The sequence below is a fragment of the Dermacentor silvarum genome, chromosome 7, assembly GCF_013339745.2.
Source record: "Dermacentor silvarum isolate Dsil-2018 chromosome 7, BIME_Dsil_1.4, whole genome shotgun sequence".
NCBI lineage: Eukaryota > Metazoa > Arthropoda > Arachnida > Ixodida > Ixodidae > Dermacentor > Dermacentor silvarum.
In genome coordinates, this window is record NC_051160.1 from 135616885 (window position 1) to 135640990 (window position 24106).

The window sequence follows — 24106 nt, forward strand, 5'->3', positions numbered from 1 at the left end:
GGAGGTGTCCGTTCGAGTGGCTGCTTCTTCGAACCCGGCTCGGAACGTGAGACCTCGAACCACGTTGTGCGCCACCTCGTTTGGACTGAACTCCGGCTCATCAAGAGGTGTGTGGGCTGGGATCCAGAGGATTTGTACGCATTTGTCTGCCTCATAAGTTTTGCCTGTATTAAGGATCCGCAATGCCTCAGGGGAGATTCTGCCGTTGGCGTAGTTTCGCACGGCCGTTTGAGAGTCGCTGATGATGTACGAGGCATTGGTGTGAGCTATCGCCAGCGCGATAGCCACTTCCTCCGCCGTTTCTACGTGTCTTGTGGCGATTGATGCGCTTGCTTTGCATTGATGTGTGTGGTCTACGACCGCAGCTACGAAGCGGTGACGGTCCCGATAGCGTGCTGCATCGACAAAGACCGCTTCCTCGTTGTGACCGAAAATCTTAGTCATAGCTTTGGCTCTACTGACGCGTCTGCCCTCGTTGTGTTCGGGGTGCATGTTCTTGGGTATCGGTGCAACTGTGAGTTTAGTTCGGATATCGCGTGGTATGTCATGTTTGTCGCCGTGTTGGGTGTGGTAAGAGATGCCGAGATTCTCGAGTATCTGGCGGCCTGACTTAGTCTTGGCCAATCGCTCGTATTGTGATATTTGTTGCGCCTCGATAAGCTCCTCGAGGGTATTGTGTAATCCCAGTTTAAGAAGGAGGTCTGTGCTGGCGTGTTGCGGCAATCCTAGTGCTTATTTATGTATTCGCCTAATGAGGCTGTTGAGTTTTGCTTTTTCTGCGACGAACCATCGGTGATAGGCTGCCGCATACGTGATCTGGCTGAGTACGAATGATTGGATGAGGCGGAGGATGCTAGACTCTTTCATGCCTTTGTGTTTATTGGTGATGCGTTTAATAAGGCGCATCGTGTTCGATACTTTTGCGTCAATGTTGCGAACTGTCTCGCCGTTTGTGCCCTTACTCTCGATGATCAGTCCTAACACCTTAATTTTATCCACGGTTGGTATGATGTGACCGTCGCTTGTCGTGAGTGTTATATCGGCGTGTGTTTGTGCTTGGTGATGTTTGGGTGGTCGGCCCTTGAGTGTAGGGCGATATAGCAGTAGCTCGGATTTCTCCGCCGAACAGGATAGTCCTGTCCCTTGCAGATACCGTTCTACTGTGTGAATAGCCTCCTGTAATATTTGTTCTATGAATCCATCACTGCCCTCGCATACCCAGAGGGTGATATCGTCGGCATAAAGAGTGTGATGGAGTCCGGGGATTTTCTGAAGTTGTGACGGAAGGCCTAGGAGGGCGAGGTTGAACAGCATCGGAGATATCACGGAACCCTGCGGGGTGCCCACGCTTCCCATGGTTATCTCGGACGATGTGAGCGCTCCTACGGTGATGGTGGCTGTTCTGTCCGTTAGAAATGCTCTGATATAATTGTACGTGCGAAGGCCCAAGTTTAGGGTGTTGATCTGATTTAGGATGGTGCTGTGTGTGACGTTATCAAAGGCCTTCTTAAGATCTAGGCCGAGAATGGCCTTAGTGGAGCGGCCTGTGCAGTCTATGATGTGGTGTTTCAGCTGCAGCATGGTATCCTGGGTCGAGAGATGCCTACGGAAGCCGATCATGGTGTATGGAAATAGGTCATTGTCCTCTAGGTAATTTGTTAGTCTATCCAGGAACATGTGCTCCATCAATTTGCCCATGCACGACGTTAAGGAGATGGGCCTAAGATTGTTAGTATTTAGTGGTTTGCCTGGTTTAGGAATGAGGATCACCTGGGCCTTTTTCCACTGCGGGGGCAAGCTGCCGGTGGTCCAGCATTGGTTAATGTATTCTGTGAGTTGCGTGATTGACTCGTCGTCAAGATTACGTAGTGTCTTGTAGGTAATGGTGTCGGGACCTGGGGCAGATTTGGAGTTAAGTTTGTGCAGGGCAGCGCGGATATCCGCCTCGGTGAATTCCTCGTCTAGGGTGGTGTTGGACTGGCCTGCGTAGTCTGGGTGCTGCTGAGGAGGAACCTGAGAGACGTATTTGAGCTCTACCTCCCTAAGGAAATCCTCCTCTGTGCCCTTGTACGCGTGTATGAGTTTGTTTATGGTTTGTCGGTGGGCAGATTTGTTGTCTTCTGGGTCGAGTAGGAATCTGAGAAAGCGCCACGTTTTACCTAAACTTAATTGCCCGTCCATTGCATTGCAGGTTTCTTCCCAATGTTGTCGGCATAGCTGTGTTGCATACATCTCTATCTCCTTATTGAGGAGCGCTATGCGTTTCCTGAGGTTTCTGTTGTGTTTCTGTGTCTCCCATCTCTTTTTGAGCGATTGTTTTGCCTCCCACATGTGGAGGAGCCGGCTATCGATCTCTTCGAGTTGTGCCTCAGGAGGTACAATGTGTGTGGCGTTGTTAACATCCCGTTTAAGAGTGTCAGTCCAGTGTTCTATGTCGTCGATGGGTTGGACCTGGTTCTCGCGTGATTTGCGGAACTCAGTCCAATCCACTAGCTTGAGCTGTTTTCCCGTGGGTTTACGTGGGTTTACGTGGGTTTACGTGGGTTTACGAACACATTAGAGGACCTAGGAAGCGACCACTACATCATCGCGATAAACAGATAGAAAGAATTTTAGTTTTATTCAGGGAAAAAATGGGTCAGAGACAAAAATTTGAGATGTCTTTGTCAAAAAATTCAATTAGCCCTGAAGCGGTGGTGCACATGTACGCGAATCTCGGGCGGTGGGTGATTCATTACCCGTAAGATTCGTAAAAAATTCATTTAATATTATGTAATCTTGATGTACGTGTATATAGTAGCAGCGATCAGAGACTTAGGATTCATGTAAAGTATAGGTACAAGTGATGAGGACACAGGTACATAGTGGTGAAATAATTGTTTTCTTTTCACGTGAGCCAATTTAAAGGTAGACAGAGGCATCTGAACGAGCCACTGCCGAAAAGGTTAATTAATGTATGAACCGTGTACTGCATCCGGGTTCCTCTCACACTTTTCACTTGACACACTGCGTCATGTAGTGGCGTGTGCTTGAAGTCCGCCTCCTTTCGTGTGGCATCCGAGTTTTCACCGGTGAGGATATTTCCCTCGTTGCTCAGCCATTGGCCGTGACCAAGCGGATGCAGCATTGGGCGTTGTTCTCTGGGATCCGAATAATTCGCCGACCAATTCCAATGGTAATGAAGTGTTCCTTTTTATGCGAACGACTGCTAGCTTAAAGAACCTGGAAGCGCGATAGAAACTGCGAAGTGGGGAAGGCAAGCTAAGAATGGTAATCACAATAAAAATTGTACGTTTCTCTCAAGAAGCCTTAGAGGCTGCAGAGTGTATACTGTTTTTTTATCAGGGGTCTATCAAACTTTTTTTGCAATTTATCAATAGCATTATGACTTTGGCGCCTTTTAATATCCGGTGTTTGGACAAGGTACTACGCATGATTTCTGTGAAAAAACAATTAAGGGCAGCTTCACACTAGGGGTGCGAAGACTGCTGTTTGCCCAGGAGTAACGAACGAGCAGCCCAAGTAGCAACAAACACTCAGTATTTAAAGTATCTAGACGCTTCTGGACGCTCAAACGCTTTCGCTCAGTTTCACGGGCTCGTAACTCCAGATCTTCTGCCGACCTTTCGCCGCCGCTTCGACGGCGCGATACTCAGGATCGGGCGAAAGTCGTCTCACTCGCTCTCGAGTAATGGTGAGTCAATGAAATAGAATTAGTTCAATGCAAAATAATGCAAACGTAAAGGAAATTTCAGTGGACAGGGCACCATCTGGTGCGGCTTGGTGTCAAACCTTTTCAGCCAAGGAAACCAATTCCCATTCCATCTTTCGTTGCCAGGGCTGCACGTTTCGTCATGCCTACGAATGCTACAATCGCCGAATGACCTCAGAAATGAGCGCGTTAGACGCTAACTTGCAATTCATTTTGATTGAGAAGGGGAAGCTTAATTTACAATTTTTTATTGGCATTCATCATTTCCCCTTAGACATCAATTTGCTATGAAACAGGGGCCATAGGGCCAATATGATTCGCAACGTTAATGCTTCCCCTACGTTAATGATGTGTACATTCACATTAGCAACTGTCGCACTTTACCAAAGAAGCGTTAGCCAAAGAAGCACGAGAAAGTACCGAGTATGCGCATTGATGTCAGTGCTATTCTTTACGTACACAAGGCCCTACATCTATTTGCGTACTTTTCTTTTTTCATCAATCAGGTAATACAGAAACTTGCAAAGTACAATCAAGCTCTCTATAAGGCTTTCATAGCTCATTAAAAACCATTTGATTCATTAGAGATATCAGCGGTCATAGAGGCGTTGCGTAATCAAGAAGTACAGGAGGCATACTTGAATATCTTGGCAAATATCTACAATGATTGCACAGCAACCTTGCTTCTCCACAAGAAAAGTTGAAAGATACCTATCAAGAAAGGGGTCATGCAAGGAGACACAATCTCTCCAATGCTTTTCACTACATGCTTAGAAGAAGTATTGAAGTGAGGATCAACGGCGAATATCTAAGCAACCTTTGGTTTGCAGATGACATTGACCTATTCAGCAACACTGGGGACGAATTACAGCAAATGATTGAGGACCTTAACCAAGAAAGTGTAAGAGTGGGTTTGAAGATTAATATGCAGAAGACAAAGATAATGTTAAATAGCCTGGCAAGGGAACAAGATTTCTGGATCGCCAGTCAGCCTCTAGAGTCGGTATAAAGGACTGCGTTTATCTAGGTCAATTACCCTGAGTATGAGGGAACCCTGATCATGATAAATAAATTTGCACAATAAAATTGGGTTGGAGTGCACACAGCAGGCATTACCAAATCCTGACCGGGAGCTTACCAATGTCGTTGAAAACAAAAGTGTACAATCATTACATGGAGCCGGTGCTAACACACGGGACAGGAACTTGGAGGTTAACAAAGAAGTACGAGAAAAAGTGAAGGACCGCACAAAGAGCGATGAAACAAGAATAGTTAGGCCTAACGTTAAGAGACAGCAAGAGAGCGGTGTCGATCAAAGAACAAACGGTGATAGCTGATATTCTATTTGACATTAGGAGAAAAAAAGTGGAGCTGGGCAGGCCATGTAATATGCAGGATGGGTAACTGGTGGACCATTAGAGTTACGGAATGGATACCAAGAGAAGGGAAGCGCAGTCGAAGACGGCAGAAAACTAGGTGGGGTGATGAAGTTAGGAAATTTGCAGGCGCAAGTTGGAATACACTAGCACAAGACAGGGGTAATTGGAGATCAGAGGGAGAGGCCTTCTTCCTGCAGTGGAGTTAAATATAGGCTGATAATGATGATGATGTTTTTTGCTAAATGTACCACTTCAAAATCTTGGAAGAGCGTCCCGTATCTTGCCCAACATCTGCTTATATGTCTCTATGAGAACGTCTTTTCTCGTAGTAAATCTACCAACGATCACCCAACGTATTAATATGCAAATTTCACAAATGTCTTTTAAATTTCAGACAAAAGCATAAAACAACACACTAGCATCTCCTACGATTTCTGCAACCCGCCGTGGTTGCTCAGTGGCTATGGTGTTGGGCTGCTGAGCTCGAGGGCGCGGGATCGAATCTCGGCCACGGCGGCCGCTTTTAGATGGGGGCGAAATGCTAAAACACCCGTGTACTTAGATTTAGGTGCACGATAACGAACTCTAGGTGGTCCAAATTTCCGGAGTCCCCCACTACGGCGTGCCTCATAATCAGAACTGGTTTTGGAACGTAAAACCCCATAATTTAATTTTTTTTACAATTTCTGCAAGACAATATCAGTATTGCATACATAATATTCACAAAAGTTACTTTTCTTGCAACAAAAGTGAGGTTTGTTTCGAGATCACTTTTCGGGGTGCTGTCGCCATGGCTGTCAGAAGCCAGTGTTACTGTCGTGCGTACAGTTACAAAGGCTGGACATTTCAGACCTATAAATCTTAGAAGATATTTCCAGCAAAGATTATTCACCCATTTTGTGATTTAATTGACAAAACATTTTACGCTGTTATCACTTGCTAAACAATTTTGATAGAGTGGCAGCGAAAAATACCGCTGTGGACCGCGTTATCAGTGCTTTAACCAGCAAAACACACTACCCTGCACATTCTTTCACCGCGCAATTGAAGGCATTGTGGTGGTGGCGAGAGCACTCGGCCTCGGTCACTCTGTCTTTGCTCTGAATGATATCATTTAACGTGGAACAAGAAAGTTGGCGTGATAGGCAGCGTCGCAGAATTACGCATTTGGAAGATTTTTTGGCACGGCCCCACTTTCAGAATAAGGCTTTGGACGGTCTGTGAGGTTTTGTTGCTCCTTGCATTTTCCTGCAGCGCAACTAGTGCAGACACATCGCAAACTTGGATGCTGCCAAATGCGACATGAACCCAGAATAGGACGAACCCGGCGATTCTGGGCGAGCGCCCACTGAGTGGTTGGCAGCCGGCGTCATGCTCAACCACCCATTCCGCTATCAGTATTGGACGCGCGGGATGAAAGCTGCAACCGGACAACGTTTTCTTGGGGCACGACACCGCTTTCAGAATGAAACACTCACCGTTCGTGCTCTTTCAGATTTTGTTGCTCCTTGGATTTCTCTGCAACGCACCTACTGCAGACGCATCGCAACTTTGGACGCTGCCAAATGGGGCATGACCCAAGAATCGCACGAAGCCGCCGATTCTGGTCGAGTGCCCACTGATAGGTTGGCAACTGAGGCCATTCACAACCACCCGCTCCAATATCAGTATTGGCCGCGCGGGATAAAAGCTGCAACCGGACAGCATTTTCTTGGGGCACGACACCGCTTTCAGAATGAAGCACTCACCATTCGTGCTCCTTCGTGTCAGTTACCTCAATGATTCACTATCTGCTAAAAGCTGAGATCATTTTCTATTCGTGGTGTCGTGTCCTAGACACTGGTTGCATGTTCTTGCGGGTTGTAGGAAAATATTAGCACTGTGTATTATAAGCACGCTCTTAGCCCATTCTGGAGACGTGAAATCGAATCCCAGTCCCTCTGATACCAGTCAGGAAACCGTACTTGCAACTGTACTTGAGACAGTCCAGATGATTGAATCTAGTCAATACGGTATGAGGAATGATCTACTTGCCAAAATGCAGTGGCATGGCCTCGGTGGACGAATAGTTGAAGCAGCTAGCTTGCAGAATTCGCACAATCGAGGTCGACATGCAACATTGCTGATCCTTTTACACGACAGTCTGAATTGCGACCTTCAAATGTAGCTGACCAATAAAGAAAATTAGCTCCCGTTGCGATGACGTAGAAAACAGTTGAATTACGCATTCAACTCATCAGCCTTGCCACGTGCAAACATCTATGGGAATGGTGTTCCATACAACATTGTTCACATCTATGATACCGTTATCTTCAAAGAAAAGCATGCAGCATATTGTTTTGAAGAGCTTTCTTTCCATTTTCCAGTTTTGTTTTATTTATTTAGTATTGTGTAACGATGTTTAAATAACAGTGTTGAAACTGCTTCTGTTCGCATCCAGATTTGTAACCCCGCTCGCATAATAATTCAGTTGGAGCATGTGAGAAAGCTGAATGAATAAACTTATATATTATAAATCTTTTAAATTTCTCATATAAGTGCCCTATTTTCACTTTGGCATAAAATATAATAGGTAAAGAGTTTCAAAAATACTTCTCATTAAAAGCAGAGCCCAGAAGAAAAAAATACTCAGATGTACAACGTGGCTGTGAACATGACCGTATCATATTTTAGCGTGTAGATTGCAGTGATACTTCTGAAGATACTGCCTAACGTTAGCTCGGATATCCTGTAAAGTGTGACTCATGTTCTAGCTAGTCTGATAAAGCTCCCCATATTGTTAGCGAGATTCAGCATGAATCACAAAAATCCTATCCGTAGGCCTTATTGGTCACTTACACTGTTCCAGTACTGCACAGGCTAAAGAAAATACATCACAATATGAAAGTAATAAATGGAAAATGAGACATCCACGCAAACGCTAGCAATTGCTACAACGGTAACCCAATACGAAAAAAAGCCTCGCAGTTGAAACAAAATTCGTCTAGGTCCGGGACTCGAACCCAGGACCACCGCCTTTCCAGGGCAGCCGCTCTATCATCGGAGCTAACCAGGCTTTTTTTTTTCTTTATTTCCAGCTTGGCTACAAGCCTGAACAGGAGTTTGTCAGATCACACGCGTTGCATATTTGCTAAAGCATCCAACATTGATATCACATCTTCATGACAGTCAGACGTTTTGTACACATCACGTACTTTCAGAACCATTTCAACAAAATAATCATGCTCAGATCGGCCTTTACCATCACAGTGTCTATATGCCAACAGAGAACGCCAGACTGCGTGCAGCCCGCTAACCAGGCGGCTAGCAGATGGCAGGGCGAAGTCGAATTTATCAACAACTCGCAGCAAAGGCAAGTGTTTGACATAATACTTCAGCGGAAACCCGCTAGGCAGAGAGAAGTAATTAAAGGGAAAATTATACATCCAGCCAAACGTAGCAATTGCTACAAAGAGTTCAAGTTCCGAACGAGGACGAATTTTTCTTCATCTGCAAGGCTTTTCTTTCGAGGAACCCGTATGAGTTTCCTTTGTAGCAATTGCTACGTTTGGGTGGATGTCTCATTTTCCCTTTAATTACTTCTCTCCACCTAGCAGGTTTCCGCTGAACTCTTACGTCAGTGTGAAAGTATACGCACAAAAATGGTAATACAGACAATACATTGTTAAAAAGAATGAAAAAAACAGCATACCAATTGGTGGTTATCTGAAAAATATGTACCAATCGACAAGTAAGAACTGAAACTTATACCTTTTCTTTTTGTTCGGCCTTCTTGAAATGCCGCGTTGCCATCGGGGTGTCAATAACGCTAGGGCTAGAAAAAAAGAGAACAATCTCCAAAAGCACAATTATCAATATATATATATATATATATATATATCACGTGGACATTAGGAGGAAAAATACGGAGTGTGGCCAACACCACCTAGATAGCACGAGGCCTATTCACTCTGATCCATGACGTCATACCACCTGGTCCGACTACCATAGAATCTAATGGTGCTACTCCCGAATAAGCCATGGTGATTTTCACGTCGCCGCTTTCGTTACGCCAGCCTTGGCAATAGAAATTTCGGGCCAGGTAGCATAACGTCATGGGTTGGAGTGAACAGGCCTTGTGCTATCTAGGTGGTGTTGGCTGGGCAGGCCACGTAGTGTGTAGGATGGATAACCAGTGGACCATTAGAGTTACAGAATGGATACCAACAGAAGGGAAGCGCAGTCGAGGACAGCAGAAATCTATGTGAGGTGTTGAATTTGGGAAATTTGCAGGCGCAAGTTGGAATACACTAGCGCAAGACAGAGGTAGTTGGAGATCGCAGGGAGAGGTCTTCGTCCTGCAGTGATCATAAAGTATAGGCTGATGATATATATCACAAGTATCAGTATATGTATGTATGTATATATATATATATATATATATATATATATATATACGTGAACAATACATAAAGACAACGATACTAAACAAAATGGCCGTCGAGACCAATTTCGCCTCCACACGTCCAATCGTCTTCTTCTAAGTGACGCCACTCTTGGTTGCGCTGCAACATAACCCTCGCCGGTAAAAGCGCTGTCTCGGCGCTAACAATAGGGGAGGTGAACTCGCGGCAAAGTAAGGCTTCAGCCGCGACGCAACCACAACGCCAGTGGGGACAGGCGAGTCCAGTGGAGCGATCTCGTAGTTAGCATCATAAAGCTGACGCAATGTTATGTAGGGCCCAGTGTAGCGTGGCATCAGCTTTTCAAGCAAGCCAATGCGGTGACATGTTGTCCTAAGGAGCACAACAGCGTCAGGAGGAAATCGAACGTCCCGATGTCGACTGTCGTACGAGATCTTCTGCGTGGCTTGAGACTCAGTGAGCCGGGAGCCGGCAATCTGGCGCGCCGTGTGAGCCCGGGCAAAGATGTCTTGAACATATTCAGTGGGATTTCAGTGGGAACATATCTTAGTGGGAGAGCATATTCAGAGCGAGAAAGAAAGCAATGTGTCCAAGGGCAGAATAGGGTGGCGGTCGAACAGAAGGTCACGGGACGAATTAGGCGAAGGTCACGAAGGGTAACGTGCTGTCCCAATCACTGTAGTCGGCAGAATCGTACATAGACAGCATTTGTGTCAACGTGATTATGAGCCGCTGCGTGAGTCCATTTGTCTGCGAGTGGTAGGTAGTGGAAAGCTAGTGCTCTACAGAACAGGAGGGAAGGAGGTCTTCAGCAACTCCGGACAAGAAGGAGCCCCCGCGATCAGTGAGGAGCTGCCGGAGTACGCCGTGATGGAGGATGACGTCATGTAAAAAGAAATGCGCCACCTCAGTTGCACAGCAAGTGGGCAAAGCTCGCGTGATCGCGTACCCGTTGCGTAATCAGTCACGACAACGACCCACTTATTGCGGATTTAGACGTCGGAAAAGGGCCGAGATTATCGAGACTAACGTGAAAGAATGGTTCTGAGGGCACATCGATGGGGTGAAGACGTCCAGCGGTAAGCACAGCAGTTTTTTGCGGCGCTGACAGAGCGCACAGGCTGCAACGTAGCGGCGCACAGAGCGGCACAGGCATGGTCAGTAGACGCGGCGCCGTAAGCGGTTGTAAGCATAGGAAACGCTGAGGTGGACGGCAGTGGATGCGTCAGGCAACTGCTCAAGAACAGATGCGCGGAGATGGCGTGGTACGACAATTCAAAATTCTGCCCTTCAGGGCGTACGCTGCGACGGTAGAGAACGTCCTCGCGGAGTATGAACATATGCAGCGTCGGCGCCGAATTTCAAGAACTGAGGCGATCGATGAGGACACGTAAGCAGTCATCACGTGTTCCAGTCGGTATCGTATCAGGACTGTGGTTCAGGACACGCTGGACTGTCGCAGTAAACTTCAAGGCCTCCCAAGGCGGCTTTTTTAACGGGATCAAAGTCGTGAAGATGGCACACCTTTTGAATATACTATAAGCTTTTCTAGGACATCAGCGCGAAACGATGGCCCTTGGGTTCGTGACATAAAGATTACGAAGACTGAACCTATCAGTGAGCGTCTTGACCGAGAGGTCATAGTGTCGCTCACCCATGCAAGGCAGCTGGTTCAACTGCCCTACGACCTGTTGAGTGGCGACAAGCGCCTTCCCGTCCTAAAAGCAGGCTTTTAGGACGGGTCGGCGCTTGAGGCTATTCTGCTTGGCACTTTAACGTTGCCAAGTACGGTTACTCGGAGTTCTCGTTGCTGTTAACATCGAAGTGATTCCACAAGCAGTTCCTTCCAAGCTCGCGATCGCCAGAAGGCGGTAGTGCCAGCTTCGTCATAACAAAACCGCGATCACGATGCCTTCCGACGTGGCCCAGTGTGTCTAGGGAGCCTTGCCGGATGACGTTGCGTGTACTACATTCAACTGCTGGAGCATGCGTGCTGGCTTCCTGTGGGTATACGGGCGTGGTACTTTTCGACATCCAATTGTGACGGCAGGTTGATTAAAAGCGTTAGTGCACGCGCGACACCAGCCCTGGCGGAGCCATGTACCTTTCGCTCTAGTTCAAAGTCTCTGGAGCAACAACGCGAAGATGGGTCTCCGTAGTGGCAATCCCGAGCATCACGCCACCCTACTAATGAAGTGCGAAGACTGACGGCTCAGATCTGAGAGAGAGACGTCCCAAAGTAGAGCCCGTTGTGCGCAGGCTCTACAGAACCTTGATAGGTTATGGCACCTGCGTAATGGCAGCTAATACACGTGCCCTCGCGCCCCGATGCGACCTCAGCTTCCACTTCTTCAAAAGCTGCAAAGCCGTTTTTGTTGTTTTATCCGGCTTTTTTTTTACGCCTGCAACAGTACAGCAGAGCCGATGTTCCATCTAAGTAATTATATACAACGTATAGTGCAAGACAGTAAATAAAACAGCTGCGTGAGTTATCGGCAAACCTGGATACTTGTGCTTTATACGATGCTCAATTTTGCAAGTCGTTATTACGCTCCGAAATACCAAGCGCCGCCGGCATGCAGGCGCGGCTTCTCCATATTTCACCACAAGAAGCGTGTGCATTGAAATCTAGGATGTGGGTGAGCAGAAAAAATATGTGGTAATGTCAGTCCTTCAGACAAAATGGCAGAAACGGGATACAGGTGCGGCGGATGTATAAAGTAAAAATGTACAATCCCTCATGGCATGTGGTGCCGCTAGAGCCCCTCACAAAATGCCGAATTATAGGACTACTGCATATTTCCTAATCTATGTTAAGTAATTTAACAGAAAATATGCTGATGCATTTTACTTACTTCACTGAGTTAACACGAATTCCATATTGGCCAAACTCTGAAATAAAGCCAAAATGAACGTGTCAGTTAGGTGCTGTGCTTTCTTTGAACACATACCATTGTATCGAATTGCTGCACTGCGGAAACATTGACCTCAGCAAGAGCTTTGCAGAGGTCAATGTTTATTGATATTAACCGTATATTGACGCAAAATTGCGCCATCAAAAAATTCTATTTAAGGGACAAGAAGGAACTTCGCCAGTTTTAGAGTTAAATTTTTTGATGGCACACATCAACCAGTTGCACACTAATAGATTACCGCAGTCCGAAACGCACATAACGTCATCACGTGATTTTACTGATCCAGTGCTCGGTGGGTCTAGATTTCCTCGGTACCCTACATTACTTGTATAAAGCGAGGTGGTCATAATTAATCCGGAGCCCTCCACTACGGCGTGCCTCATAATCAGAACCGGTTTTGGCACGTGAAACCCCAGAAAGAAGAAGACGAAGAACATGTATGTAAGCCAATCCCCGTGTATGCGGCCCAGATAAGAACGGCTGATGTGGGTCCTAAGTAAATTCTTGAAACCGTTGGTCATAGAAACTAACTTTTGCTAGAACATCAAGCAGATATTTTTTCTCAAATTTTTGGTGTTAACATTTGTGTTATTTACAAATAACATCACAGCAACTAGACGTTCGAATAAATCACTAAACAGGATCTTTTCTGCTGCAAAATATGTAAAATATAAGATTGTAAGACGTTTTATTTACATACACAAACAAAATCAAAGCCCCCTTTTTAAAGAAAGATGGTTGGCTTTCCTGCATTGCGTTTTCAGCGTTCACGGACGTATAAGTGAGACATATAAAGCTTCACTTTAAAAAAATACTCCCGCAAGTCATTTGCACCAAGTGAATATTTAAGCGAAGGTTTCTATGTCTTATTGATTTGACCGTGAGCGCCTAAAGCGCAGTGAAGGAAAGCCAACTTACGCACTGGAACTATCTGCCCATCTGCGCTCACAATATAACAACGGCTGCGCATCTGCGCACACAATAAACAACGGCGCACGACATACGTATAGTAGAATACTACAGCTTACATTTGCAGTTGTACCGATTAGAACGATGGGAACTGAAGCGCCACGCTACCCAGAAGAACTGTACATACCTGCATTGCATTCCGCGCGTCACGCAATGCATTCCCAGACGTCACCAAGGGTAGGCCGCGGGTGCAGCGTATGGGAGAAGAGGCTGCCGTGCGCGAACGTAAGCGCGAGCGTAATTATGCCCGTAAGGCCGATTCCGTGTATCGGCAACGGCGGAGCCTCTGACCGTCTACCACAGCGATCACAAGTGCCGAGTCGACCGTGAAAGTGTGAGTGTGTGTGTGTAACTAACAGGAACATGATCTAAAATACATGCTATTCAACTTAACGAAATGTGTCTTCATTCAACTTCAACGAAAAAAAAAATACAATCCGAAACAAGCAATCAAATCACATATGCATTGCATCGGGTCGCTAAGCATTTCTTGGGTTCATTGCGTGGTCATTGGCTTAGGACTTTTGAATTTGATTCAGTTTGCGTAGGAGAAAGCATCGCGTTCAACCATCTTTCTTTAAGAAAGGGGCTATGACATTATTCAGCAACGTTCAGGGTCGCCATATTCCAGGTAGAAGCTTCATTGCTTTTGTGGGCTGGCCCCATGTGTCTTTACATTATGCACCGTATAAAGAATGTCAGCATCATTACTTTTGCCGTCCTTTCTCTGATCAATGAAGCTGCACATATTGATGTGAATCTTGGCATTGCTTCAGAGATTACCCTAGGTGAAAATTATATTTTTGCAGTTTATTGAAACCAAACAATTCACCGACGATTGCGGTACTCGCTAATGCAAAATTTGGGCGCAGCTCTATAGGCGGTTTCATTTCGCGATTTATTGGCTGGCGCGGACAATCTGTCTTGTGCGGCCCGTTGCAAATTGAGCGAAGTGTGACGTGACTGCCTCGCTAATCTGAATATCATGAGAGCCAGCGCGTGGGTGACGCGTGGGCGCGATTCACAACAGCTGCCGCCAACAGAACTGCCGGACGACGCACGCTACTCTGGCGCCATCTCGTAGCTATCGTCGGTTCACTACGCTTTTCTTTTCACGCTTTCGCCATACCCTCCTCCGCTTTCCACCTCGTAATTCCGCTGCACCCTCCTCTCTGCTTTCCTCCTCGCGTCTTCCATCCCCCACAGCGGTCCGCACTCGCTTGCAGCTTTCGCTGTGCTCGTACCCTCGGTTACGCCGATGCCGCGGACGCTCGCCCCATCAACGGGCGCCTAAGAGCTGTGCTCTGAAATATCTGTGCTGTATTGGCTGTCTGCATGTGTTTGTTTGAATGCGACCGCACTAACAGGAAGGGCACCGGCGCTCCGCGAATGAAAGATGTCTTAAACACAACTGGCGGAACTTGTGCGGTGGAATAGAAGGAGCGCATGCTCTGCGCCATGACTTCAATGCAGCTGAAGGGCATGATCGCTGAGTCTATACGCTAGAGCACCCGACGTGGCCGACTCTTCCCGCATTCACGGAGGTCGCTTCTGTGCTTAGCCTCAGTCGCCCGCGTTAGGCTCGTGGTGGAGTGTGCTATCATCAATGCTTTGCAAAACAAACGCTGATATCGCAATTGATATGTGCTGAGAGGTGTGCGGCCTACCCAAAAGTCTCCGAAACACGCTGTAGGCTCGCTGTAGGGAAAGCGTCCATGTGGCCAAGCCTCTCGGACAGTGGTGGGCGTGCTTGGCTATGATTTGCTTGTAGTTTGCGCGGATATACCTTGAAGCTGACACGCGTCAGAACTACGAGGCGGCAGCAGATTCCGTGTTTCCGGAGCGCCCCAGTTACAGGCGGCGCGTTATAAATTGCTGAGAGCGACCAAGCGTAAGCACACAGAAAAGTGCACAGCTAACGAACGCATGCCCACTTTCAGTGTATATACAACACAGTTTATGAAACATTGAACATATTTCAAAGCATCTATGTATGTGCGCCGGTGCACGACTCAGGTGTGACTTTAGCTGGTGCCATACGCTGCAATCTGTTGTCCCTTCATGTGGTTCTTATAAATGAACCATTATGACAGAGAAAACAGAAACTATTACCAGGATATCCTACAAAGTCAAATCTCTCGCTGAATGTCTTACGGGACGCCCCCCTTGTGGAGCCACCACATATATTTGGGAGGCATTCTTTCCCTTATTCAATGCACTTTGAGGTAGGTCAGCAGCAGTGGCGTAGCCAGAAATTTTTTTCGGGGGGGGGGGGGGGGGGGCTCAAGTTGCAACGCGGCTGCCTTCTTATAAAAGCTGTGGAGGCATCAAATACAGGAATAATAACTGCATTGCCAATGCCATTGTATATTAGGTGCTGAAAACAAATTATTTAACGCCACGCACAGCCAAGACAAGTAAATTATGTGTTTGTTTCATAAAAGAATAGCTTCGTATGTCCCAAAAATTGTGGCACTAATAGCTGATATCAATGCTTCCGCGTTTTTTTTTTTGGTCTGTCTAATAAGTAAAGAAAATATCACGCGAACTTTAAAACTATATCAGTTCGAAACCAGCAAAGCAGTGCATGCAGCTGGTATGAAAAACGTAAAGGCCATAAAATGAACAAGTTGACAAATATTTTGATGAATCTTTGTCATTTAACAACCTTGTTACATTTTTGTACATATGCAACGGCCAGGGAAAAACCTTAGTGACGCTGTCCTTCGTTGCAATGGATTGCGCAGCAGCAGATGTTACCGGTCGTCTATTGTAATTGCACCGAAATTATAGTTGCAACAACGAGTACATATAAAAAGCAGAAGTTCCGCAAAATATAGATTAGAAATGCGAAGATAGAATGGAATATACAAATGCCAAGATAAATGGCAAGAAAGTATCGCGTGAGACCAAGTTCACTGCATGTATACACAAAAGCTCGCAACAAGATATTTAAATTTACGTATAAGTCTGCAACAAATCCACGTATCTAAGGAAACGCCACTGTATATAATGCGTCAAACAAGACAAATAAACATGTTGCGCAGTCACAGATAGTAAACTTCACGCATACGAGTATAAAGACAGACGATCCAGGCAAGAACGAAACTATGATCTCAGAAATCGTGATATGCATTTGGGCCACGCTGCGATCGCGACAGCACCATGTGGCTAGAATAATAGAAAAAGAATGCAGAAATCAATACTAAAATGCGTATTTTAACTGCCTGCAAAGCGGCAACAATTATTCTGCACCAAAAATCAAAGAAGGCTATTGCTTCGTTTCAAAAAATAAGTAAAAACATGTAGCTAAAGAGGAAAGAAAAGGACAAACGAAAGCCACAGATGATGCGGCAAGTTGATTTACCTAACATCAGAGTGCGTTTTGGGGAACCGCCCCGTGTGCCGGGCTTTCAATGAGCAAGGTTTGTCAAAATTGGTTATTGATGTCCCCGTAATTTTTGTATTCCCAGGATAATTCTGATCATCATGCTAACTGTCATAATAAACGGTGAAAACTTCTGTGGTTATAAAAGCTAATGAACAGTCATACGTTTTCATAATTACGAGCTTATATAGGAACGTGAAGGAACAGATATTTTTACAGGCATTGATTTTTGCTGCTTCGCTATCTAAACGATAAACTTCACTCGGCGGGGAGGTTTAGCGAAGCGTTCAATAACTTCGGACACGTTGATGGAGACGTCTCTGTGGGCGTATAGAAGCGCCAGCATAACCATGCGTTCCTCAGACATTGTAAAGCGCAAGTGGTTTTTTTAGTAATCTCATGTTTGAAAATCTCTCTGAGCTGGCAGTGGCACTGGAAGAGTGACTAGAATCTGCAGCAGTTTGTACACATGTACATATAACCTGCAGTATCCATGAGAGAGGGCATCTATTCCTGTGCTAAAACCTAAAAACACTTCGATATCGTTTCCTCAGCACCACTCTCGACAAGGTAGACAGCCGTCCTCTTACGGAAGCCACAATTCTTGGTCCCTGGTCCCAGCCGACGTCGGAACGAACTGCTCTAAAAGCGCTAGTACGCTTTTTAAAAGAATCAGGACTTAGTGAAAAACTATAGAATGTGGGGACTGATACGTTCCTTTTTCTTTTCTTTTTAATATTCTATTGTTTTCTAATCTTTTCTGCCCTTACCCCATCCCCCTGTGCAGAGTAGCCAACCGGACACTTAACCTGGTTAATTAACCTCTCTGCGTTTCACCTCTTATTTTCCTTCCTTCCTTCCTTCCTTCGATATCGTTGACATCCTTGTTTACGTACCTTGCACAAACAGTAAGCTGTTTGATTCTAGACATATCCGTCGCTTCGTCAGCAAGTACGGAGAAGCAGCCTTCAGCGTTCACTTTTGCATCTAGGCTTTCTTTGATAACTTCACCACAAATTTCTATAATTTGGTTTTGTGCGTCTGGTTTAAATACGAGGCATTACTGGGGCAACTTTCCAAATGGTTTTTGAGATATGTATCTCCACAATCAGCTCGCATGCGAAGAAGCGCTCTGGAAATACCAGTATTTTCAGCGGGGGCTTTGCTTAAATCCAATGGAACCAGTGTCCCTATCGCCACGAAGAGCCAGACTTTGCCGCCCGCAAAAATGAACTGTCTCAAATTAAATAGGCCGTTGACTTTCTTCTGTTTTCTCTTATTTTACTTTGCCTGCCCTGGCCCAGCTTATCGATCACATTGGGCGCGCTTCCTGAAAATGTTTGGAGAAAATTATCAGATGCCAGCTGACAGTCACGGTGATATTTAATATTTTCGTGTCTGTGGAAGATTGCGAGCGCGTGCTTCCATTTCTGGAATGGCTTGGACACGCGCGTTCGAGTGCTTGCATGTTGGCCCACGTTTATAAAAACATTCCCAGAAAGTTCCAGAATTAAAACGCAGAAGCACGCCTTTGGAAATGTCAGTGCACTTTTCACGTCAAAAGTGTATGAGAACTTTATAGCCATCAAGTTTCGGAATTGAAATCCATGCGCTCCGTAGATTCCGGTGCCGCGGCGAGATGCCGCGACGCGCCCGCTCGCTACGGAAAGCCCTTGAAACTTTGTGCTCGGCTGGGGCTCCTTACGTTATGTGACTCCAGGTGCATGGGCGTTTCCACGAAATTCAGCCCGAGTTCGCAATTTTCTGGCAAAAATGCCTTTTCGAGTGTCAAAAAGACATTGTAGACAAAATCCACAATGATTCCCGGCGCCAGTGGTTGTTTTGGTCGGCGGTGCATGACAGCACAAAAAAATTTCGGGCGGGGGGGGGGGGGGGGGCGGCTGAAGCCTCATCAGCCCCCCCCCCCCCCCCCCCCCCCCTGGCTACGCGCCTGGTCAGCAGGTAGCTATCTCCTGTTTCGCAACACTTCGTGACGTTTATAATACATTAAGTATAGCCCTCGCACTGCCAGAATTAATCTTATGGGGAGCATTTTGCTCGTAGTTGGCTATTTAGCGTCATTTAGTATTCCACAAAGCGTTATCAGATGGGTTAACGTGTTTGTGTAAGACGAACAACAATGTGTCTTACGCGAGCGTATGCGGGCGGACACAGCAAGAGGACGGTGACGGTGATCGCGTGATGCTGATGGCATGATTTCTACGACACACCAGCTGTGCAGTTCTACATAAGTACTGGACGAGGGTATGAGGGAGAAAATCGCTGAACCTTCCACTTGGCCGCGCAACTCTTGAAACAGTGAAGCTGCGCGATCGTAGCCCAGCATTTTCCGGAAGTGCGTACGAACTTTTCATCTCATCACTAATCATTGATGATAATTTCCTTTTGGGCGTCTGGCACTTACGGCCGTCACTGCGCGTTGCATAGCGCAGCTTGCAACACCGACACCGCGTCGTAATGCCGACACCGCGTTCCAGGAGACCCGCTCCGTGAATGCGACTCTCTCTCTCTCTCGCTCTCATAGCGCGCTAAACCTCTTCACATCGCAGAGCACGAGCATGCGAACGCGCCAACTGTGGACGAAGATGACGACACTCGAACGCAAGCATATGGTTGGCATAAATACATGTTCTGCAAGCGTGGCTGTTTAGCCTAGTGGTTAAGACGCTCGCCTTGGTACCGGGGATATGCGGGATCGAATCCCGCCTCGGCAAGAAAGGTTATTTTCGTTTATTTCTTCATAGTTTCTTGATACGAACCACAAATTACGGCTGGCTTAAACAGCTTCGCTGTTAAAAGATGGTTAGTACGTTGTGCTGGAGCTGCGTATTTTACCACTGTCACCATATATAGCTATATACGTCATGCGGTGTATAGTCAAAACACGACAGTATTCGCACTCTGGTGAAAAAACGGTAAGGGCTGTTTGACCTGGGCCGGTCATAAAGAAAAACAGCATCGCACAGTTCCTAAGTCGTGTTAGCTCTACCGAAGAACGTACTGGGGAATGTTGTGAGCCGATATCGGAGATGTCTTCAGTTCATTGAATCTGCAAATTCAATTTTTCCAATGTTCCTCCATAGCGAGACGATATTGTTTGAATATTGACCTTTCCTCGGTTCGTCGCAAATAAATAAAGTTACATTTCAGCGTTCTAGGTGAGAGTTCTTGCTTTTGAAAAAAAATGTCGCAGTTTCACCTGAAAGGCGAAGCATCAATTGCGATAGCAAATTTGTAGAGAGCTATACGGAGTAATGATATTAGCTTTATCAGCTGTATAAACTTGGACATGCAGCAGCACCGGCAACACGCAGAACTGTTGTCGACGCCGTCGGCGTTTTGCCCGCGTTCGCTCAAAATGCGTGCGGCGTTGGTGACTGTTGCCGGAGCCTCTGATATAAAATAGGCGCTTGGTGCAGCAGCTAAACGTCGCCTCCGTTCCCTCCCCCCCTCCCCCACGGCCACTCGCGCGTCGGAAGAAGGCGCGTTTGCTCTACATATATGGTGATTGTAAAGGAGGAAAGAGACGCCTACTTCTGCAGCCCTTAAGGGAGCACGGTGCAGAACGCGCGTTTGTTCTCCGCCGTGCGTTCACTCCCCGTGAAAGCGCGCGCCCCTCGCGCCCTTTCACTCGCACATACAGCGTTCGGCGCGCGGCGACGATTTCATCTCCATTGACGTCATACGGAACCTCACGGCGACGACGACGGCGACGCCGACGGCAGAAATCTGCTTTTAAGTGTCCATATAATTGCTATCGCAATAAAAAAACCTGACGCGCAGAGCAGGAAGGCACACGAAAATGATTACGCCACGCTCATTCAATGCAGCTGTGTTTCTTATTGTTCTAAGTCTATGGTATGCGTAGCATGATTTGCATCTGATATAACTGCTGCACCTACAACTACAACTGGGAAGGACTGAAATAAACCATGTACAGCAATTAATTACGGTTTCTAGGTGACGCAACCGTACCAGTGAACTTCGGTCGCGAACGTGAAGCATTTGATTCATAAAGTCAGTATTCAGTATTTGATTCAGTATTTGATTCATAAAGTCCCAACTTTATGAATCAAAAACTTCATCACGTAGATTATTATTCTGGCGTTCCTTGTAAAACGCAACTACAGGAAACACGCAGCCTAATACCGACAGATGGTTTCAGCAGTTTTATTCTCACTAAAATTGCCCTCCTCGTCCCTGTTTTCCTTCGTCCCTTTGGTTCTTCCTCTTCTTTTGTTGCTTAAGTGCAGCACGCTTCAGCCTCTAATCCAAGAGTTGGCCAATCTCCCGCTGAAGGAGTGCGCCTTCAAAGAAGGCATACCATACCATACCACCCTCCCAGGCTCTCTTTGTTCACACCTCCTGAAGTATTACTTGAAAATATTTCCAATGGTGCAAGTGAAAAAACATTTATTGTGGCTATGTGCACAGAGAGAAGTTGGGATGAGCCAGAAGGGCCCGCCCCGTAAAATGTCACGGAGGGGTTCCTATTCCGGGCTTTTAACGGCAGCCCGGGCTTGGTCCACCAGGGCACGTTAGTCCTGTATGGTCAAGCAGCCGAGCAGGGCAGCCTCCCAGATCTCTCGGGGAGTATCGGGGGGGGGGGGGGGGGGAGGTAGGCCGGGCTTTTGTGGCATGCCCACACCACGTGGTAAGTGTCCGCGGACATGCTCCCCCAGTACGGTCACTCACCAGAAAACGCTGAATTAAAATGCTTAAATACTGCCCCGCAGAGTAATGTGTTGGTATTGCGGCGCAGGAGCCAGCGCTCCTCCGCCTTCGTGCGGCCTTTACACGGGGTAGGATACCGGCCGTGCGAAGTTTGATAGAACTTCGAAAGAGAAATTTCTCGGAAATTATTAGCCGGATTGAAATCCTGGTCCTCTATCTGCGACGGATGAGGCGATGCCCGTTAGTTAAGCGCGCGGGCGGTAGCGTCTGCTACTAATGGAGGCGCACTCTTCCTTACCACAGGTCCCAGATACCATATTGTCGTCAAGAAGCCGTGCTGTTACAACAGGACAGGGTCCGTGCAATTTCACATTTTGAAGTTGCAAAGCCTGTTCTTATTAGGGCCTTGTGCTTAACCTATAATGTGTTGCATTTCTTTTTTGCGTCTTCTGTCGAAGTTTCTTGTCATGCGTTGTTCGCAGATGTCCTCCTCCTGCGCACTTTTACAGCCTAAGCTGTTATGGGCTCATTCCAATACCCGTTTCGGGTCTCGACGATGCCGCCGCCGGCGTCCGCCGCGTAACCGCTATCACCGGAAACACGAAAACATACCGATTCCCGCCGGTATCAAACCCGCGCCCGTTGCGTGGGAGCCAGATACCCTACCACTGAGCCACGCAAGCGCTTGCTATCGGGCCGCGGAAAATACCCTAAGGCAAACGCAGGGTGAGATGACTCGAGCCTCCACCAGTATGGTGGTACCATCTAGGTAACATGCCTGCAAACGCAGCGTCCGCAGGCGCAGACGACGATATGCGATTCAGACGAGGCACGCAATCAATACGCTCCCGAGCTACGGAGCATCCGCCAGTATGGTGGCGCCATCTCGTTAAGGTGCCTGCAAACGCGGCACGCTCGACATGTAAGTTGTAGTTGTAAGGCTTGATCGGGCTCAGCAGACTGCTGTGGAGAGAGCATTACAAGCCGCAGCTCGCCGTCGACGCCGGGCGGACAGTTCAGATCGTTCTCATCAAAACGAGGCGAACAGACTGCCACCAAGACCCTATTTTGCGTGGTGCCCAAATTGGAGATACTCTTCAGCCGTTCCACCAGCTTACGCTGTGACTGTGCTGCGTGTGCCGCGCAGGCCTGTGACTTTTTTTTTCGTTGCGATCCAAGATAAACAAGCTTGCCCAGGATACCCCGTTCAGGATCCGCAGGAAGTGTCGGCATGACTACTGTGGTGGCAAAATGAGGGCTTCACCCCAAACCACTTGTGCAGAAATGGTTATGGTGCCTCACAGCAGCGTCTAGCCAACAATGCCACTCACCTCCAAATTTTTGGTACATCCTTACAAATTGCTTCACGTCTCGGATGGCACGCTCCCCAAGGCCGTTTGCGGCGGGGTGGTAGGGCGAGCAAATTTGATAGTCACGCCATTATCTCGAGTCCACTTCGCTAGTTTAGCAGAACAGGAGTCAGGTCCGTCACACACTATGGTATTTGTATGTCTAGAGCATTCGGCTCGAAGAACAGCAATGATGCTGTCGGCGTCTTCGTTTCCTGCCTTCGCTGCAATCATTCTGGTGCATTCGCCTATGAAAAATAGAAATGTTTGCGTTTTCCTGCCACTTTCATCCGCTTTCTTTAGCTCCGCAGAATCCAAGTGAACGACTTCAAAGGGTACTCGCGAATGTTGTGGGATTATCATGATGTCTGTGGCTTGTCTGAAGCTCACTTTGTTTACTTGGCATGTGTGACATGCTCGTGCGTATATTTGCTAATGTCTTCTTTCATACTTGGTCATGTAAACCACTTCAGTAGATTGTTGCGCAAAGAAGACTTTCCTGTGCTGGTTCAACGGGCAAGGTTTTCAGACACCGCATGAGTTCATCTACTGGATCTGGGGCTTTCAGCTGGGCCTGCTTTCGAATACTGATAGAGAGTCCCAGCGCTACCAAAGCTTTAACTGCGAGTGATGAGAGCTGCAGTTCTGCCATGCGCAATAGGCGACACTTCTCAAGGCAATACTCTTGGAGGAAGGCACGCGTGCGTCTGAAGCGTAGCGCCAACTCCGAGCTCTCCTTTACATCGCATTAGCATGTCATAAGTGTTTCCACTTCTGCCAATATGCTGGCTTTTCATCGAGGATCTGCAGATCATACCAGTTACTGGCAGTGACACCAAGGTAACGTCGCATGTTCTGTACTTTCTCCTTGTCGGATAGCCACCAGTTATTATGAGAAGCATACTCATAATACCATAACCAATGTTGCAAGTATTCGGAGCCGCTTTCAAGAACATCAGGTTTAACGATACCCGGCGCTCGTTTTCCCCGTCGTCAGAGACTCAGCTAGTGCTGCCATCAGCTGATTTTGTTGCATCATCTGTCACTGTTGCACTTCAAGAACTTGCAAAACGTGGCTCACCTTCTCCACTGACATATCTTATGTCGGAGAACCACGGCGCATGGGTACCAAAACAATCTATTCTACTGCCGACAGCTGCAGGTTCACCTTACTGATCCTGTCTGCAAAAGTTCCTCACGGTATGTGCGCTTCCTTCAGCACTGCGTCGATGAGGCCAGAGGAGCTGACGTGGCGCGGAAGACTTGTTGACGGCTCATCTTGCACTTGGTAACTGG

General features: G+C 47.1%; 1 protein-coding gene across 4 annotated transcripts in view; it reads right to left on the reverse strand.

The window, feature by feature from the left end:
• The window catches only part of LOC119458471 (3-oxoacyl-[acyl-carrier-protein] reductase FabG), a 463543-nt gene that overhangs the window by 10631 nt on the left and 428806 nt on the right, over nucleotides 1-24106 (reverse strand). For all 4 annotated transcript variants that reach the window (XM_049671242.1, XM_049671240.1, XM_049671239.1 and 1 more), the window contains exons 7-8: nucleotides 12350-12386; nucleotides 8842-8905 (exon numbers count right to left, since the gene is read on the reverse strand). In XM_049671242.1, the coding sequence (XP_049527199.1) occupies nucleotides 8842-8905; nucleotides 12350-12386 (101 nt within the window). The remainder of the gene's footprint in view (nucleotides 1-8841; nucleotides 8906-12349; nucleotides 12387-24106) is intronic.